At 38.8% G+C, this 18,356-nt stretch overlaps 6 protein-coding genes and 1 non-coding gene across 18 annotated transcripts; 3 read left to right on the forward strand and 4 right to left on the reverse strand.

Annotated features, from left to right (window-relative positions):
- The first annotated feature begins 154 nt into the window (after positions 1 to 154).
- Positions 155 to 1,397, forward strand: LOC107227286. Of its 2 annotated transcripts, none has more exons than XM_046735857.1 (4): positions 155 to 473; positions 570 to 739; positions 842 to 1,059; positions 1,176 to 1,397. In XM_046735857.1, exons 1-4 carry the CDS (start codon positions 396 to 398, stop codon positions 1,199 to 1,201), a joined length of 492 nt encoding a protein of 163 aa, XP_046591813.1. In that variant the 5' UTR covers positions 155 to 395; the 3' UTR covers positions 1,202 to 1,397. The 2 variants fall into 2 exon arrangements, with proteins under 2 accessions (XP_046591813.1, XP_015523880.1); XM_015668394.2 differs by having other exon boundaries at positions 159 to 473; positions 842 to 1,049.
- A 930-nt stretch (positions 1,398 to 2,327) lies between these two features.
- Positions 2,328 to 7,637, reverse strand: LOC107227288 (blood vessel epicardial substance). Of its 4 annotated transcripts, none has more exons than XR_001525719.2 (10): positions 7,494 to 7,637; positions 6,976 to 7,411; positions 6,330 to 6,697; positions 6,016 to 6,173; positions 5,781 to 5,883; positions 5,389 to 5,529; positions 4,934 to 5,132; positions 3,653 to 3,865; positions 3,348 to 3,377; positions 2,328 to 3,188 (listed from the first exon to the last, which is right to left on the reverse strand). XR_001525719.2 is itself a non-coding variant. In XM_015668396.2 (9 exons), the coding sequence occupies exons 2-9, from the start codon at positions 7,217 to 7,219 to the stop codon at positions 3,118 to 3,120; spliced, it is 1,326 nt and encodes a 441-aa protein (XP_015523882.1). In that variant the 5' UTR covers positions 7,220 to 7,411; positions 7,494 to 7,637; the 3' UTR covers positions 2,328 to 3,117. The 4 variants fall into 4 exon arrangements, 1 of the variants encoding a protein (XP_015523882.1); XR_006903593.1 differs by having other exon boundaries at positions 6,964 to 7,411; XR_006903594.1 differs by lacking the exon at positions 3,348 to 3,377 and having other exon boundaries at positions 6,964 to 7,411.
- An 86-nt stretch (positions 7,638 to 7,723) lies between these two features.
- Positions 7,724 to 13,655, forward strand: LOC107227289 (protein FAN). 4 transcript variants are annotated; one of them, XM_046735840.1, is made up of 16 exons: positions 7,724 to 7,852; positions 8,950 to 9,189; positions 9,284 to 9,482; positions 9,579 to 9,764; positions 9,847 to 9,918; positions 10,022 to 10,233; positions 10,370 to 10,532; positions 10,620 to 10,774; positions 11,250 to 11,428; positions 11,540 to 11,671; positions 11,769 to 11,975; positions 12,060 to 12,330; positions 12,439 to 12,669; positions 12,774 to 12,862; positions 12,959 to 13,213; positions 13,334 to 13,655. In XM_046735840.1, the coding sequence occupies exons 2-16, from the start codon at positions 8,957 to 8,959 to the stop codon at positions 13,423 to 13,425; spliced, it is 2,676 nt and encodes an 891-aa protein (XP_046591796.1). In that variant the 5' UTR covers positions 7,724 to 7,852; positions 8,950 to 8,956; the 3' UTR covers positions 13,426 to 13,655. The 4 variants fall into 4 exon arrangements, with proteins under 4 accessions (XP_046591796.1, XP_046591795.1, XP_046591794.1 ...); XM_046735839.1 differs by lacking the exon at positions 7,724 to 7,852 and adding an exon at positions 8,361 to 8,480; XM_046735838.1 differs by lacking the exon at positions 7,724 to 7,852 and adding an exon at positions 8,385 to 8,502.
- A 3-nt stretch (positions 13,656 to 13,658) lies between these two features.
- LOC107227287 (transcription and mRNA export factor ENY2-like) lies at positions 13,659 to 14,509 on the reverse strand. Its single transcript, XM_015668395.2, has 2 exons — positions 14,139 to 14,509; positions 13,659 to 14,050 (listed from the first exon to the last, which is right to left on the reverse strand). The coding sequence occupies exons 1-2, from the start codon at positions 14,186 to 14,188 to the stop codon at positions 13,822 to 13,824; spliced, it is 279 nt and encodes a 92-aa protein (XP_015523881.1). The 5' UTR covers positions 14,189 to 14,509; the 3' UTR covers positions 13,659 to 13,821.
- A 32-nt stretch (positions 14,510 to 14,541) lies between these two features.
- Positions 14,542 to 14,615, reverse strand: Trnai-aau. The gene has a single exon. It is a non-coding gene; the product is annotated as a tRNA-Ile (tRNA).
- A 340-nt stretch (positions 14,616 to 14,955) lies between these two features.
- Positions 14,956 to 15,983, forward strand: LOC107227292 (EF-hand calcium-binding domain-containing protein 1-like). Its single transcript, XM_015668399.2, has 5 exons — positions 14,956 to 15,076; positions 15,157 to 15,308; positions 15,392 to 15,472; positions 15,553 to 15,663; positions 15,756 to 15,983. Exons 1-5 carry the CDS (start codon positions 14,974 to 14,976, stop codon positions 15,942 to 15,944), a joined length of 636 nt encoding a protein of 211 aa, XP_015523885.2. The 5' UTR covers positions 14,956 to 14,973; the 3' UTR covers positions 15,945 to 15,983.
- A 15-nt stretch (positions 15,984 to 15,998) lies between these two features.
- LOC107227291 (immunoglobulin-binding protein 1b) lies at positions 15,999 to 18,146 on the reverse strand. 5 transcript variants are annotated; one of them, XR_006903595.1, is made up of 6 exons: positions 17,994 to 18,114; positions 17,761 to 17,963; positions 17,331 to 17,663; positions 16,864 to 17,261; positions 16,433 to 16,761; positions 15,999 to 16,266 (listed from the first exon to the last, which is right to left on the reverse strand). XR_006903595.1 is itself a non-coding variant. In XM_046735854.1 (5 exons), exons 2-5 carry the CDS (start codon positions 17,920 to 17,922, stop codon positions 16,545 to 16,547), a joined length of 1,110 nt encoding a protein of 369 aa, XP_046591810.1. In that variant the 5' UTR covers positions 17,923 to 17,937; positions 18,005 to 18,146; the 3' UTR covers positions 15,999 to 16,544. The 5 variants fall into 5 exon arrangements, 3 of the variants coding, with proteins under 3 accessions (XP_046591810.1, XP_046591809.1, XP_046591811.1); XR_006903596.1 differs by having other exon boundaries at positions 16,363 to 16,761; XM_046735854.1 differs by having other exon boundaries at positions 15,999 to 16,761; positions 17,761 to 17,937; positions 18,005 to 18,146.
- Between the last annotated feature and the right edge of the window lie 210 nt (positions 18,147 to 18,356).

Below are 18,356 nucleotides of genomic sequence, written 5' to 3' on the forward strand. Positions count from 1 at the left end.
TACGAGTTATTCATAAGCTTATAATTATTATTTGGCGGAACCCTAACCAATCTTTTTGATATTCATAGAATAACTGACAGCGCCGCGTAGTGGTCAGTAGTGGCAAAAAAAATCTGGACAATAACGCGGCTACCCCCACCACTCAAATTTCAGTTCGTGCAAGGCCTATGTAAGACCGTGCCGTGAACACACCGTAGTCGTGCAACCACACAATATTGCATTGGTAACAACTCATTGTCACAACCATAGACGTTGACCGCCGTAGTTATGATTAGTTATTATTTAACCGCGTGGAAAGCTGCGTGCGCGGTACGCTGCAAATTGGAAGAATGACAACATTGATAACATACCGTGATACTCTACGCATACGAACCCGGCGTATGTAAACGCGCATCATGACAACTTTGGAGAACTATCAACTGCTCCACCCGGAGTTGTTGACGGAGGACGCTCTAATTCAAGTCCTGAGGGATGTAAGTTGCGATTATTTCACTAGTCTTCAATTCTCAAAGTTTTTTTTCGGTAACAAATACTCATCTTGTGTACTTTACCGTTCCTTTAACCCACAGAGATGCGTCGAAGAACCTCAGTTAAAGTCAGCAACGAGGAATGAACTCGTTGAATTATTCAAACGAGTCGCTCTGCCGCTACCGCAAAGAACATTTGACGACAGCACGCATATGGGCAGAAAATTAATGAGCTTGCAGAGAAGAATGGATAAGCGAGGAGCGAGTGCGGTGTATGTGTTTTTTTATATCCCAATTGGTGGACACCAATTTCGATCAAAATTTTACCAAATCAATTGATATCCACAAGCTTGTGATATTATCTTGTTTGCCAGAAAAATTACCTCAACGTCTGATGGTCCGTCCAATGTTGGATCAACACTTAGTAATAACGATTGTAATTCGATGCACGCTGGGAACGTTAATAGCAGACTGAAACCACCACTCGAGATTATAGGTAGTGAAACGAAGAAAATCCGTCTGTCTAAATCACCGGTAACTCCAAAGGCACTTGGCCAAAATACCAAACAAAAACGTAAAGAGGTAAGGAAAGGTAAAATTGCATTGACCTGTATTAGAATCGCATTAAACTTCAACGGTAATATTATGGGCGACTAGTTAATCGTAATTTTAAGAAAGTTTATTCATTAAATGTAATTGTAATTTCAGATTTCACCAGAACCGTTAGGTTGTAAAAAGCGGCAAAGAATTACATGGCCTTGACACTTGTAAAATCTGCATACGCATAGGATATTTTATTTGCTGATTATAGATGAAAGAAGACAGCAGAACACAATCGCAGTCACATCAACACAGTGTATAATTCAATTTTAATAGAGAATGCTGTAACGAATCTGTGTTTCTACAATAAAAACTGATTTTCACAGGTCAGCTTGGATTACAGAAACCATGAAAATTCGGTATAAAATATGATATGAATATGTTAAACGGAAGCTATGAAATTCGTTAATATTTTTAATGTAACGCAGTATGGTTTACGCGTTTTTTTTTCGCCTACATTCCGTACATAATCGTTTCTGTGGTAGTACAAAAAGAGCATTAGAATACAGAAAAGTGCACTGTTACATCCTTGTATGAAAAGTACTTTTTTGTACTCTGCTATAAAAAAAATTGTAAACCACACTTTTGTTACATCAAGTATTGTGAGCACCATGTAGGCAGAGTCTTTTTGTCACGCGTATAACTCATATTGTAAACTTTGCGCTCAACGCCAAAAGCCGTACTTGCCTTCTTGGTACACAATCTACTACTTCATTTTTAATTACCTCACGATTTTCCTGCAACAATCAGGTATGTGAGAAGAAAAAAAAGTTCTACTCTATTCCGTCCAACGAGAAGATAGTCTTAGGATCGCGAGAAAACTCGCCTGTTTCGTTCAAGTCTCTGCCCGCTCTGCACCGGAATCTGGTCCCGCGTACTGACCGGGAGCGTATACGATACTGGGGAGCGCGCTACGCAGTACCCACTCTCTCCCTACCTCACTCGCCGATGCGCAAAGTAAGCGTATTTTCTCGTTGAACGGAGTTATAGGTGGAATAAGATATATATTATCTTAAGGTGGAAATATTAGGTTTTTTTAATCCAAAAAACCATGGCTGTCGAACTGATTACTAATAAATCAACTTTCGCACCATCCAGCTTTTGACTTCGACTTTACTAAGAACAGGCTCGCCTGTAAGACATGCGCCTTAAATAATAGAATCTTCACCTCTCAATTCGAAGTAACAAAATTGTACAAATTAGGGTTACCCCTAGCCAATGTCACCGTTCATCATACTCGTGAATGATCGCAAGAGAAAATACGATATTTATATACATCTATTCACAGAATCATACATAAAAGATGGACTAGTAAATTTTTACAAAAGTGTTGACAGATGTTGTGCAAATCGGCCAAGGTGCATTACGGTTCCCCAAAAAAAAATTTGCCTCGTCATGAGTGTCGATTACGGTTTGTCAAGGTTGGTAGAATTTTCATTAGCATGGATGCGACCCAGTCTTCGACTCATTACATTTAATTATGGGTATCTATAATGAATAACGATGTATTATTCCTTTGGAGTATTATAACAATTGGATGTATTTATTTATACACATTGTCTGTTCCGATAGACCAAAAATAGCAATACCATGTAATCTCTGTTAAATCATTCATATTACCGTTTTCACAATGTGGAGATATCATACACTTTAATTGACTAAAAAACATATGAAATAATAACTGGAAGCATCAAGTAGTCACACACGCACAGACATATAATGTAATTTACAATAATACAAACGCAATGACAGCTGTATGCCGATTGAATAATAATGTTGGATCACAAAATTTTGACTAGTTCTCAGAATATAAACATAACAAGAAAACTCAACACACATATGTACGCACACACGCACGGTTCCATAGCCTGCAGCGTAACATCTGCAGCCAGGCACATCTGAACACTGTAGAGTTTTTGTTTCACTTGTATTACACTAATTCCATTTTAGAATGGAGATAGTATATACACATTGTAGGGCATGAGGGGGCTGGTAACAGGGTTTTTTGTTGGTTTCTTCTACCAGGCTTGCCAGGGTTGGACATCTTTTGTTAGACAGGTGTTTCGTGATCAGTCTCTTCAATCCTCCCCAATCGCCAGGCATTTGGATCACCCGTAGTCGCTGTAAACCATCATGGGATTGCTATGTTTTGCTATGCCAGTAATTTTATACCGTAACTCGGAGTGATACCCAGATAGAAAATTAGTATAGGTACATGTTTTAATGCGAAATCTATGCGTATTTGGTATATGTTAGTTGGTAGCCTCCTTGAAAACTTACCACAGTAGTAGTATTTGATCCGTGGTAAGCCTAAAGGGAGAGAAGAGAAACATCATTATGACATCGATAGGATCTATAAGAACCTAGTAGAGTCCACGCTCTTCCAGATGTAAGGATATAATGCACAAGCCTACAGCGGTACAATAACAGATCAACCACTCCTTGGTTAAAAATTTATACAGTACAGATTATGTATAAGTATGCAAATATGATACAACAAACCTTTCTTTTTGTCGATATCTTGAATGAACCAAATATGCGTTGCGGGTATGACAAAAACGTAATAAAACGAACAGCAAACTTACCTAATTAAACAACCGGGTAAAAAATAAGAACCATAAGGTGTGATGAGGCGAGGCAGGGTTACGTGCCACACGTGTGTGTTGGGGATTCTGCTGGGGAATTATTATTGCGAATCGGGCACAACGGGAGAACGTACGGAGCGTGAAGGTGCCTAGGATGATGAAGGGCGTTGTTCAGCACTTCGGGGCTCGTATACAGCAGCGGCACTCTTTCTTCTATACCGAAACCAAATAAAAACAGGTGCAAATTATAAAATGATAACAGGTGGAAATGATTCAATGGCGCGTGAAATGTGGATAACACGTAATGTTCTCAACGCATTTACTTCTATGATATGCTATCATTCTTCCAGTTTGACCTTCTGTAAAATTTTGTGAATTCAGTTTTTTACCCAAACAAATAGTCTACTTAACAAACATTGTACAATTCAATGCCGGTAGCTTTTCTTCTGGATTAAGAATCACGTTTGGGAAGTTGGCAAAAAAATTACCTTGATATTAACCATGGACAAAAAATTTTAATAAACTGTGAATATTCAATATTGACCTGTAAAAACCAACCCGCATTATTAATAATTCAGCTCTAGGCCAAACCCCAGAGTGATGCGACATCAAGCTTCAAATGAACACCTACTTAAAGCATGTGATGAGAGTGTTCAATTTATATACATCTGTGTGATTCATTATAGGTGCAGGTATGCACACGACTGGATCGTAGTACAAGTGTATGAAAATGCATTGCAACAAAGTCAAAATGCCACAAGCTCGTTAAATAATTGGTGGCCTGAATTATCACGTATTACGTAATAAATACTTACAGTCATTACGTGTCTGATTTGTACAACCAACAAAACAGCAGATATCAAGTATACGTGGGAACGTCCACGGTCGATATTAAATTTATACTTGTAATACTAAAGTATATTTGTGCAGATAACGCAACTTGTCTCAAAAACCTGTGTACAACTTATAAGTATACCACGATTATCTAGTACTTAGTTACACACATATATCTGTACATAAACATATGTGTATATGTATCCTGTACGTATTTATGTATGTATGGATACTTGGCCATCAAAGAGATATAAAAGTTTGTTTGAAAAGAATATCGTTAACAGTACATTCCAGGCATAATTTGAAGCTTATTTGCATTGTTGGCTGAAGTGCTTTCAATTACTCGAACAATCATTTCACAGAAACTTCTTCCGTCATTGACAAACAGTGAAAACAACAAACTTGGTGAATAATGAAAAATAATGATAAAAGGAGAGAAATACATACCTTGTAGCTGCCGGTTAATAAGCGCAGTAATTCCTTGGCTGCCGTCCCCAGTGTTTTTCACTACCAGCTGGAGTTTGGTGTCAAGATCATTGGTATCAGTCGTCGTAGAGCCTGTTCCTGCTCTGGGCACTCCGGCTAGATTGACTACCTGTCCATTTTGATACTGGTGAAGACTGCTAGCTGCCATTGTCTCACTCACCTATCACTCGCAATGAGTACTCACATTTATATTTGCACAATCACAATTTTTCCGATTCAAGAACGGACGTTACTAGATAAATTTTTGACTTATGCCGATAGAAATATATCTCAATTGCAAATGCTAACGTATTGAATGAGTCTTTTTAGTTTGCTTGTGACAGTATGTCACACAGTTACCAGGTATGTAGCAAAATTTTGGTAACCTATACTTCCCTGCTTAGTATCATTTCTCTCGGTGTATAAATAGTAGTTACCTGCATTAATTTCTTGACAACGTCTCTTCCTAGGATATGATCAAACACAGCTTGAAGAAATTGATCAGTGATAATGCTCAACTTTAGTTTATCCCGATGCCAAAGAAGTATCCTCGACTCTTCCATTGCCGTTATCGATACCTGTTTCAAAAATAAAAAGTCAAATAAACCTTACAGAATCAAACTACTTTACTCAAGTACTGTGTTTAAAAATATTTCGCTACTGATGGTACCACCTTTGAAATGATCCATTCTTGATATATTCCGCTCACTTATATCGTAACAGTACAGTCGAAAAGATTCTACCAATGGCAAACCATTTAGAAAACAATCAGCACCAAACGTAGTAGGTTTAATTAGGAAATCGTGGTATACATAGATGCATATTTTACCTGAAAATATTCATCAGTGGAAACTCCAAACCATTCGGGTGAGTCCAGAAATTGATGTGGAAAAACTATATGCAACGCTCTCCCGTTTTGTGAGACGACCAGTCTGGAAAGAGTGATCAAAATATAAAAAATTGCACTCTATACTGTGTGCGAATAATACAGAGATGAAAATACAAAGCAAACTTATACACAACTCATTCGCACGATACTACTTGGTGAGATTTTAGATACTTACTTCCCAGAAAGTACCAACGAAAGCGAGTCGACCTTGGTGACTTTCTCCTGAGCATAAACTTCTTGATACTTCAGTTGACGGATTCCTTTCATGCAGTTCAGGACTTTTTTGAATTGATGCCGCGACACCCTGAGCGGTTGAAACACCGCAACATAAACCTGAAACATCATCACATTCGTATTACAAGCTTTGATTGATTAATTATGTGCAATGCTATAGGCAAGTGAAAATGTTTCATTCTGAGAAAATTGCAACTTAAATAATATATTTTAGCACACATTGATAAAAGTAAATTGTACAATTATAATGCTGACCTCCTCAACTTCTCGTGAAAATTTGACCGGTCGCAGTCTGTAGAGAAGCATACAAATGTGGAGAAAATTTATGGCTACAAATGTCGCGTTCCACAGAGCCGCATCCAGCCAGCAGGCGATCGCCCAGCCCCAGAGAGCAAAGAACGCACACCCAATAAGGAGGGTGCACCGCAGATACAGGACACCGTGTATGCCGCTGGGTGCAAGATGCGATAAGAGGAAGAACGCATTGGCCAGTTGGAAGTAGATGTGATTGATGTGAACTCCATGATACGGTTGGCACGTGAAAGCACCGATTAAAAATGTTGCCGAGGTCAGAGGTGGATATGGATACGTCCCATGATTTAACCCCGTCAAATCTCCACTGCCTGAAAAGCCATTGACACAGGTTCATACCTTTGGTGTGAACGGAAATTTTGATAAAAAAAAAATACACGTTAAAACTTGGCCAAGTACTGCGGGAACAAACCAAAATCACCAGCCAACAAGCAAAAGAAACTGCTCCCTTAGATTCTTATCCTTGTTTCAACAATACCACGGAACGGTAGTTACTATTGATGTCATAATCGTCTTGATGGAAATGAGAAAAGATAGGTAAGTTTACCAAGCTAATTGTAAGTAAAAAATTGCTCACTATTCACAGCACCTGTGACAAGATTGGTAGCGTTGTGGCACTTGTCGTTTCCAGATTCCGTGGGCAACGTCGCGTCCCCAGGATTGCCGTTCGTGACGTGATCGGGGGAAACAACCGATGACCCACCAACGACAGCATCTGTACGATTTGCGCCAACTTTTCCAACAGCCGGAGGGCGCAGCAGAAACAGTACAAACAAGATCCTGCAAGAACTCCAGCCGTCCCGACCACCTCCCGAGGCGATCCTCATCCACATCCCCGCATCACCCCAGTCGAAATCCACCCGCTTTGAACTCTGTGAACAGTTTTCAGGAGTCCCCTGCTGCTGCTATCTTCGGTATTCCTCGTCGACCTCGACCTCCTCGGCGTCGGCGTCGGTTCCCGGAGCATATATGGTTATGTGTGTACTTCCGTTTCGGGCTGCGTGTTCCACACCCGTCACAGATAGCTATTAAAGTATCGGAGGTGAATGGCAGTGAATCACTTGTACTCTCTGCGATTGTCGTATGCTTAGCCAGTTGATTCCGTACCTCCGGTATATATGTTGTTACAGTTCCGTGGTGTCTGCGAGACGGACGACGCCGCCGCGAAGATGCTTCAGACTTCGCTTTTCTTGGTTACTCACGCTGCTTGCGCAGCCTTTCCCGAACGTTTACGATCATACGTACCTATGCATACCTGACGTAACCACGTTATGCGTACGTATGTATGCATGTATCTATGCAGAGATCGCGGTGTGTACGAATGTACTAATGCACTCCTCACGTGTTACAAGCCCTATTATCATGGGCCTTGGAAAGCTTATCACGCCTGACCAGAGGTGCAGTTTACGATGGATGGAATACTAAATCGTCGTTCATTCCAGTGATTAGCGTTTACAAATTATAAGGTGGTTAATTATTTTCCTTTCGTTTAGCCGCGTCAACGTTACTTTATTCGCGGATTACTGCCGTTGCTTTTTGCTGGCTATTCCGAAGAACGGACGGTTGAAATATAATGCGGGCAGGCGCGATGTGAGAATCAATAAATTACGGAAACAGCATGTGCGAAGAGTGCAGGAGATATTAATCACAAGGAACGAAGTCGAGAATAATTCTTGGAATGTTGCATGACACTTGTATAATTTTCCGACAATCCGAGTCGCATGTCTGTAAACTGCGGAAACTTCCAAGGTTTCAAAAACAGCACAACGTCCTTTCAAAATCGCTCAATAACTCGACATCCGTATGTAGTAGTACGTACGCGTCGGTTGCGTAACATCTCGGAGTTGTACCGATTTATGAATGATTTTTCACGTTTCGGCAGCAAGGGGGGGGGGGACCTCTGCTGCTTAAACCATTGTTACACCCAATTGGAAGACCTGCTTTGTGGAGGTTCACGACTCAAAATCCGAATGCCGATCTGTCAAGGCGAGCGCAGCGAGAACACTGTGCCTTCTGCATTAACGACGGGGCCAACTTGCAACTAGTAGAATATCCTTGTCGGGGCAAATTTACCGAGTAACAGCCGCAAATAAGGTTATACTAAACTCCAATAGAGGTCAGTTATTTCACTCCTGAGAAACAGAGAGAGAGGGAAAATAGTCTAAAAGCAGGGAAACAGTTACTCCAAGTTACTCGACTAACTTGATTCATCTCCAACTGTTGATCTGGTAGTTTTACTACGAAATTTTGACACATGAACAAAGCGAATGCAAAATGTTAACTTAAGTGCTGCGACTTCACTTAACAACAAACTACGAATCGAAAATTTATAACAACGTAAAGAGACATAACTCGGGCTAATTTTTTTTCTTCATGACAATCCAACGTATAATATAATGGACAAGGAAAGGTAGATAATATTTCTGACTCATGACATCAAAAATTTCACACTTCTTCCATCAAAATAGCACGTTTATTTTACTGGATACGTGTCACAAAAGTTGAATGAAAAATTGCACCATTTCGCAGATCAAAAATAACAGAATCTTTCCATTCGTTACAGATTCACAATGCTCCTCCTTGAACCAGGAGAGATATTTTTCGAAGATTACAGCGTAGCGGCAAAATCCATCGTAAATTCTCCTGCGAGCGAGACCTACGATGAGTGGATAGATGGAAGGCTGAAACTGTGCTCTAAATCTCTTGTATTCGTAAATAAAGAGTTGACCAAGCCGCTTATTAAAGTCCAACTGAAAGAACTGATTAACATTGAGAAATGGAGCTCTAAAGACTGGAGTCACGGGTTAGTAACTTTTCATTGCCCGTTGTATGTTCGATGAACACATATGCGTATATTACTCTTGCTTTAAGTAATACGGTTTCGTTTCTTTCTTCAGCGACGACAATATTCTCTTTGTGAAATGTAAGCAGTATGTTGAGATGCTACAGGGCAACATCCTCGCACCATACAAGTTTATCCACAAAGAAAATCACTTCTTGTTTCGCTTCAATTACGCAACGATTGAGGATTGCCTTCCGCAAATATTGCAACTATTGCGTGCCACTACATTGCCTACGGCGGAACAGAATGCCATGGTAACGAGATCTGTATTTTTTAAATAGAAATTGCCCTAATGACTTTTTCAGTTTTCGATCCATAGCCTCGTATGATTATCGAATTTATACTCCCAGATCACTGCTATTGTGCATTCGAGACAGTCGAGAGTATCGTTCGATACGTCATGGCTTGAAGATCTCTACGAGCAAGCCGTCCTTGAATTACAAGCTGATAAAATATCACCGCTTGTCGTCAATCCGGGAAGAGTTTTGTTGACCTCATCTAGAATTTACTTTCAACCTTACAACAACATGGATCAGGTGAAAATACAAAGTTCAGAATCATAAAATTAATTGTCCATGGTGATAATATTACTCATAGCATACTGTTATACAATTGTAGCATCCAGTTCTGAAAATTCAGCTCAAAGATATCAGCCAGATAATCAAGAGAAGGTTTTTGCTGCGGCAAGTGGTGAGTGATTTTCCTATATTCAAATCAATAGGCGAAATAAGGTAATATTCCCAGTTGGACATGCGATTGTAATTCATTAACTTAACCGTATTGCTTTCTTTAGGGACTGGAAATCGTGTGGAGAATGAGAGGGCCAGAGGCAAAGAAAGAACACCTATTTTTGTCCATGAGATCTCACATAGACAGAGATAATCTGTATCGGAGATTGTTAGATCAGTCGGAAGTCTCTCTGGAAACAGTCCAGCAGAACCAGATGACAATGCAGTGGCAAAATGGGTGCTTGTCTAACTACGATTATCTTATATACATAAACAGGTACATATATACAAATAGCTAGCATTTTAAACAAGGTGGATAAAGGGATATGAAAATTACGGATTTGCTACACACAACTCCTCAAGAAGTACTGCTATACAAATTCAATTATTCTTTATCGCGCGTATTTTTACAGTTTAGCAGACAGAACATTTCACGATCTGACGCAATATCCAGTATTTCCCTGGATCATTCAAGATTATACTTCAAGTTTTTTAAATCTAAACGATCCAGCTGTTTACAGAGATTTAACAAAGCCAATTGGAGCGCTCGAACCAACTCGATTAGAAAGACTGAAGGCAAGTACATATCGCGTACTCCAGAGAGGCGTATTCTAAAATAAGATCCCTACATGCTTGTGCATGACGAATTTTCATTTTCGTCAGGAAAGATACCTGGAAATGGCAGAACCAAAATTTTTGTACGGATCTCACTACAGTGCTCCGGGTTTTGTCCTCTTCTATTTAGTAAGAAAATATCCAGAGTACATGCTCTGTCTTCAAAATGGTAGATTCGATCATCCCGACAGAATGTTCAACAGGTATATATTATAATCTAAAAATTTATTAAATACAACAAAGTCAGAATATTCGTGAGTTTTATACTTATTGCGTTTGGTATTTACCAAAATTTACTTATGAGAACCATTGATTCCTCAGTGACTTGAAGAATAGACCATTTTAGAAGAAAACATACTTCTTACCAAACCAAAGAGAAGCAGCAGCATGCCAAAAGCTGCTTTTCATTAGTCAATAATCAAATTTTTTATGCAACAGATAGGTTATTTATTTTTTCTAATGTGATCCATCAATTTTTGAAGTTTATTCACTGTTCCCGGCATATGTTCGACGTTGCGCTTTGCATTATTGTATACTAGATAAATGCAAGCACTTACAGTTTGAGGTAATCTTTGTCTAGGTAAAAAAACACTCGTATACCTACATCATATCGATAACAATCGTACACTAAACTTGCAAGGCTTTATAATGACCATGTATTCTAATACAACCTGACAGCGTAGCTGATGTGTGGAAAAATGTATTGGTGAATATGTCTGACTTTAAAGAACTGGTCCCAGAGTTTTATGATACAGAGACTGCTGGCGATTTTTTAGCAAACATTTACGGAATTGATTTTGGTTATCGACATGACGGTTCTAAAGTTAATGACGTTCAACTGCCCCCATGGGCTAAAGGTAAAATATTAGCAATATTGTTGCTCACTCCTTTCTTCACGTTTTGAATGTGTGTTATTCTCATCTCAAAAATGATTCTATGATGATACATTTTGACATACCAACGTCTAGATCCAGCGGATTTCGTCCGTCAATTAAGAGATGCTTTAGAGAGCCCATACGTGTCGCAAAATCTCCATTCTTGGATTGATTTAGTATTTGGATATAAACAAAGAGGTCCGCAAGCAGTGGAAGCAAATAATGGTAAGATTTTGCAAGTCGCCCATTGTCTCACATGTTATTGAATAACAGAATATCCATCAGGATGAAACTTATATTTCGATTTTGCATTTTCATATAGTATTCTTCCATTTGTGTTATGAGGGAGCTGTTGATTTAGACACTATTCAGGATATAAATGACAGGCACGGTTTAGAGGTACAAATAATGGAATTTGGTCAGATACCTAAACAAGTTTTTGACTTACCACATCCAAAAAGAATGCTGTCTGTACCTCATGTTGTATGTGAAAAAGTAGTTGGCTTGCATGACGGAAGCCGGTTCACCGGTGAGAATTTATTTATGTCAGGTATTATTTCTCATTTGACTACTAGTATATGTATTGAAGTATAATACGATACCTTATCCGTAGAAACCAAGATCTCTGAAATTTTCACACTCCAACAATCAGTCGTATTCCAATCTCATAAAGACTCTGTCAGCTGTGTAAATCTCATGGATGGTGAAACAGGAGATGATCTTATTTCCGTAGGACACGACGGAATGCTCAAGTTGTACTCTATGAAAACCAGTAAATTAACACGCAGCGTCCCTCTCTCCTCACTGCCCTTGTCATCTTGTATATCTTACAAAGTTCCGTCACAATCCAACATCCTTGTCGCTGGCTGTTGGGATAACACGATGTAAGTCTTTGCTCTGAGCACAAGAGAAATGTGTCTATACTTCTCACTTCCGGTCAACCATTTTTGACTGTATTTTTTTTTTGTTCTTCTTTTGATTTGTTGACACAGAATCTTTTACGATATCGAATTCGGCCGAATAGTCGATACTCTGCCTGGGCACGAGGATGCTGTTTCTTGCCTAGCATGGAGTTCGTCACGTAACATATTGGTGTCCGGCTCATGGGATTGCACGGCCAAAGTGTGGCGAAGTTGTAGCTCAGGGAAGAAAATTAAACCTGCAGAGTGCCTGCTTGCTCAATTAGATCATGATGCAAAAATTACATGCATCAACATATCGGGGTAAAAACATTATACAAGAATATTTTCAAAAACTTGTGGTAATCACCGACATCTATGAATTTTCCACAATGGCTTTTTCTACAGTACTTTCCTTCGCGTTATAGGGATGACAAGCTGCTAGCCTGCGGAACTGAAGACGGTGAACTCTTCTTGTGGTGTTTGGAACAGTTTTCTCTGCAGTTTACCGTAAAGGGTGAATTAATTTAAATATCTCTATTCGTCGTAATCTGTCTCTTACTGGCTAGCCATATTACCTAAAAAATATACAACATCGTGCTTCCCATCTCAGGGCGCATGGCGAGAGTGAACGCTGTGGTATTTGATCCAGAATCCAAGCAGTTAGTTTCGTGCACAAAAGACCATGCATTGAAAATCATGGATGTGACGACTGGCACGGAAATATACTCCTCAATTCTGGAAAAGGAGCCCACGTCTTTATGTTGGCGTGGAACTGAACTGCTTCTGGTTGGAGATGCTGAAGGGTATCTCAGTATGTGGGACCTGAGGGGTGTATTTATTCTTGGGAAATTCAGCTGCCATAATGGTAACCACAATCATACAATATCATTCGGATTTTGTTATTACCTTGAGTCCTGTAAATTTTCACTTGTTACTCTTTCTTCTGAAACTCTGGTTTGCCATGATAATATATGTATTTTCACAGAATCAATTACAACTTTAATGGTATCCAGTAATAAGAAAAAAATTGTCACTGGCAGCCGAGACAGGAGAGTCATTATCTGGGATTGTAAATAGCGTTCGTATTAATATTCACAAAAACGCTTATACATTTAATACTATATGATATGCAGAATGTGATACCTTTGTGCGATAAAAATTATTACGTATATTCGCGAAATGTTAAAATTGTAAATAATAGATACTTTAGGGCTTAAATCTGCAGAGTAGTATATTATATATTTGATAAAAAAAAAAATAAAGAGCTGTGCTGTGTAAATCTTAAGGATAATAAAATATGAAACAAGGTCGATGGATTAACTAATTTATTATAATTATTACCTATATTTCACTTGGATTTTAAATGTTGATTGGGTAAAAATATTGGAGATAAAGCGGAAAACTCGTATTTTCAATTGTGACTGACAGAATTAGCCAATAATCTCGGCTTTGTTAAAGCACTAATCATAGTGGTTAACTTTTCAAACTTTCTTCCTGTGCCATAAGATGGTTCTTAATCTTCTGCAGCAATTCTTTCTTAACAGAATCAGGAACAAGACTTCGTGCTCTACTTGTGACTGTTGAAAGCAATGTGTCGTACGCGATGTCCTGTCCATTTTCCTTTATCAGGTCCTTGCAGATGATCTTTACTTGATCTCTCCATCCACATTCGACTAGACGCAATCGTAACAATTCTTTCAACCTATAAAGTTACTTTAATTCGTCACTATTCATTGCATCTTCGATTTTTCCTATTGAAGGAAGTTTCGAGGTTAGGTTAGGTTACGTACGCGTCTCGATCGCCGACCATAACTAATCTCTGATGAGGTGCCGACTTCATTAATATTGGTAACGGTAATTATAGTAATTATTCTGTAGGATTCAGATGGCAGATCCTGATAACCGTTGTATCTTTGCTATTCTTCGATCAACTTTGAGGTTAGCGGACCGTTTGACAAGGCGTTTGAAAAATAACGAACTCTCAAAGTGAACGCTGCAAGTCGAAATCATGTGGTCGAATCTCATCGTCTTTGGTCGAAATGTAGGAGATATGCGATTATGATTTCAGTCAGAAAGTAATGTTTCTATTTACACTTAATGCCGATCAATAGCAAGGGAAAATATACACACATGATATTTCAATTTACCAATCGCAGATAATAATTAATGAATAAGTAAAATAAAAAAGTATTATGGCCCATGAGGGGATCGAACCCGCGACCTTCGCGTTATTAGCACGACGCTCTAACCAACTGAGCTAATGGGCCGTTGGACTTGGCGTGTGATTAGATGTATAAAAATCCTGGGAAAAAGCGTTTATTCAAAACAGCAGCATCAAACTATCCACACTGATGGCAATTTTCTTCTTATACCCAGAAAAACATAAAATTAAAAAGAATTGGATTGAATTAGTGCATATTTAATTACAGATCTTATACCCAAATTACCTTATCTGATGCCTGTTACTCATGCATTTGTTTGCTTTAAATTTTTTGGTCCAGAATTACACCGACTGAGAGAAAAAATAATATTTAATCAATCATAAAAACATCTGTCAATAATTGTACATTCGTTCAGGAGCGGTATAAATCAGCCGTAAGAATGCCTAAAGAACTTCCTTGCGATATGCTAAATGATTCCTTGAAGGAATGTGTTTTTAAAAGAAAAAACATTGACGCTTTCAAAAAACTCAACAAGGAATCACATTTTAATGCCAGGGAGGTAGAAGGTAAGGTGTACGTCATGAGTGGATACGAGATTCTTGGATAAATGAACAATATCTAAACTCTATTGCAATTCATTCAACAGCTCTGTCTCTGATACATTGGAAAATTTCAAATGAAATTGGCTGCATACACAGGTTGGGATTTCGAGATCTTCTACACGCTGGATTAGATTTTACAGAAAATTATCTAATCGATAGAATATTCTCGGCGTTTGACAAGAAAAATGATCTAGTGGTGAATAATATTGAATAATTATGTTGCCATTCCTAATAGTAACACACGTAGTGTATTCCTAATGGCAAGAAATCAAAATACAGATCACAATGGATTCGTGGAATTTGGGACTCTCAGAAGTTTTGCGAGGATCGCTGGATGAGAAAATAAAATTTGGATACAAGGTGAATCTAATTATGAATCTGTAATTAGATATTATTTAGTCGTCGCTTGTCATAATAGACCAGTTTTGCTTGGCTGTCAGGTTTACGACTTCATGAGGACGAAAAAGATACGAAAAGAGTCCATATTTCCGATGATGAGAGGCTGTTTGATCAAGCAACAAGCCGATGACGATCCAGACGAAGGAGTGAAGGTGATTTTTAAACGATACTTCAAATTCAATACTAGTTAACACTAGAGACAGAAAAAATTTACAATCTTGCCTCATTGTTCTATTAATGTTAGGACTTGATAGACCTGCTGCTGAAAAAAATTGATATCGATCGAGACGGCAAAGTATCGGAGGAAGATTATAATTCGACGATAAGAGGGAAAAATCTTCTCTTCTTACAATGCATGGGACCTGTGTTTCCTTCGCGAGAGTCAATATGCGCTTTTCTCACAACGTTCACTCCACGAACCGGTCGATACTAAGCAACAAGAACAAATCTAGTAACAGTAATGTTTCAAATATTTTCACCACACATATAATATCAAAGATCAGAAGGTATATTCTTAATGTACATACATCGATACACGTTATAAAAAATCATGATTGATTCAGACGATCTGCTACTGAAACACGATTTTTTCTCCTAGAAACATTTTAATTTCTCCATGTGTCAAACTTCCAACTAGTACGTATTTTGAACAAGAAAAAAAATCCCGTACGATCCAAGTAGTATTATACGTGATTCCAACAGTCTGATAATAAGTTAGATATCTTGAAAGCATCCAGAATTCAGCTATTAAGTACCTGAAAACAGTGATTGTCAAAACAAATGTTCCAGCAGTGAAAAATTGAAAAATATTATAAGCCACATACAAAATGTAATGCTCAAATTGAATCTACCTTACAGAACTGACAATTATTAACTTTTTCCCATATAAAGACGTGGTATTACGTTCTCCATTTTTTTTACCTCAAGTTAGTACCGTTGGAATTCTTTCCATATATATGGTTCAGTACTAAATAGAAAAGTCAATTCCGATGGACCACCTTGCATGAAATAAGAGTCTGAATATTTTATGGATTTAGCTTCTGTTGCTTCTGTTCCCCCAACCTCGTCTATGAGTATCTTTATATTCATCCATGGCACGAGCTTGGGCAAGAAGCTGCGGATCGTCTTTCTCGACTTGGTTTTCTTTTTGCTCCTCCTCAATATCTTCTTCCTTCAATTCATCCGTGTTGGGCGGAATATTCTGTAGGCACTTGCCACTCACTTGATTTCTCTGCGACGGATCTGGCCAGCTGAAAGCACCAAATATTGTGAGATTCAAGTCTTGAGATTGATGTTCTTAGGTTTTATCGTTCCTAAAATGAAGCAATTTATTTTAATATTGGACGACTTACTCGCCATCTCTGATTCTTTTTTCATAAAATTCTTGCACAGTCAGAACGGGTAGACTTGGATAGCCAGCTCCATAAACTTGTTTTTGTAGCTCATCTCTCGTAATAATGATCGGCTTCAGTTTAACTCCAGGCAATTTTGATTTTCTTGGGTTTTGAGCAGCCAAGGGATCACTGTGCCCAACTTTAATCATGTGCTCTATTATTGGCCTCTCCGAAGCTATTGAACTTAAATCATCCAACGCTTGGTTCACATACGACTTGATTAACGTAACGTAGTACTCTCTCTTCGATTCTTCATCTATATTTGGGTTGCGCATGTTCTCAGTTAATGTTTCCAGTCTGCTTTCCAGCTCTTTCTGCTCCTTGAACCTCTGCAGTTTTGTATTTCTTGTCGACACCTACAAACCAGGAAGGTTAGACGAGTCAAAACAATAGGCCCCTTGAGAAACTCCTCATTGATTACAAACCATGGACGTTATTAATTCGGCGTTGGACATTGGTTTCCTCACTGAATTTTCTTCGCTCGACTTTTTCTCAGGTAGTACAAAATCAATCAGTCCATAATGCTTTAGCCTATTCAGAAAATCGTTGTAATAGATCTCCGCTACGTCAACAATGTGCAATCGGTCGCTCGTTCCACAAATCTTTAGCGTCAGAGTTCCAAGCAGAGCTGGCAGCAGAAAGTATTTGATATTTGCCGTCGCCACTTCTTCGAAACTCTCATTGACACTAAACATATCCGTCATGGATACCAATCTGGTTGCATCTTCGAACATGCTCATCGCCCTCCTAACTTCACACTTTTTTTTCGAACAAAACAAACAACAATAACAAACATTAATAAATTTAAGACCGCATCTGCGTAGGTTATGAGAAACGCCGCGTAGGAAAACCTACTTGTATTTTGGGGCTATTTGTTGCCTCCTGGGATTTATTTATGCTGTTGAACAGGGCAAATCCTTCGTCGTAAATCTGAGACAAGCTTTCCGCATCTTTTTCTTCTCCATGAGGTAATTGCTTCAGGTTTTCCCTCGAAGCGTTTGACTTATTGGGATCCATTATTCGGGCAGTCGGCTGTACATACATATCAGAGATGAGTAGGTACATAGGTATACTAGGTCCATGGTACATGCATACATACGTTTGTTTACAATGTTTAGCCTCTATTCCGTGCGATCTCACCCACACCCCGTTCCAGCTAAACCTTCGATCAGATCTAATGATTTCGCAGATTTCGCATCACTAGACGAGAATTTTACGTCGAATTGCCGCACGGAGCGCGCCACTTGTCAGTCGACACGGAATTGCCGCTAAATTGCCGCATGCGCGCTTCTCTTCTCACGCGCGGCTTTCGTCTCTGAATTTAAATGGTCATCATTTCTCCATTCCGCATTCTTATAATTTATGAAAGGATCGGCCAGATAGAATTATATTTTTATACCATCATTTCTCCACTCATCGTGAACGTTACAACATTTTAACATAAGGTTTTA

Source organism: Neodiprion lecontei, chromosome 3 (genome assembly GCF_021901455.1).
Source record: "Neodiprion lecontei isolate iyNeoLeco1 chromosome 3, iyNeoLeco1.1, whole genome shotgun sequence".
In the NCBI taxonomy this organism is placed as follows: Eukaryota; Metazoa; Arthropoda; class Insecta; order Hymenoptera; family Diprionidae; genus Neodiprion; species Neodiprion lecontei.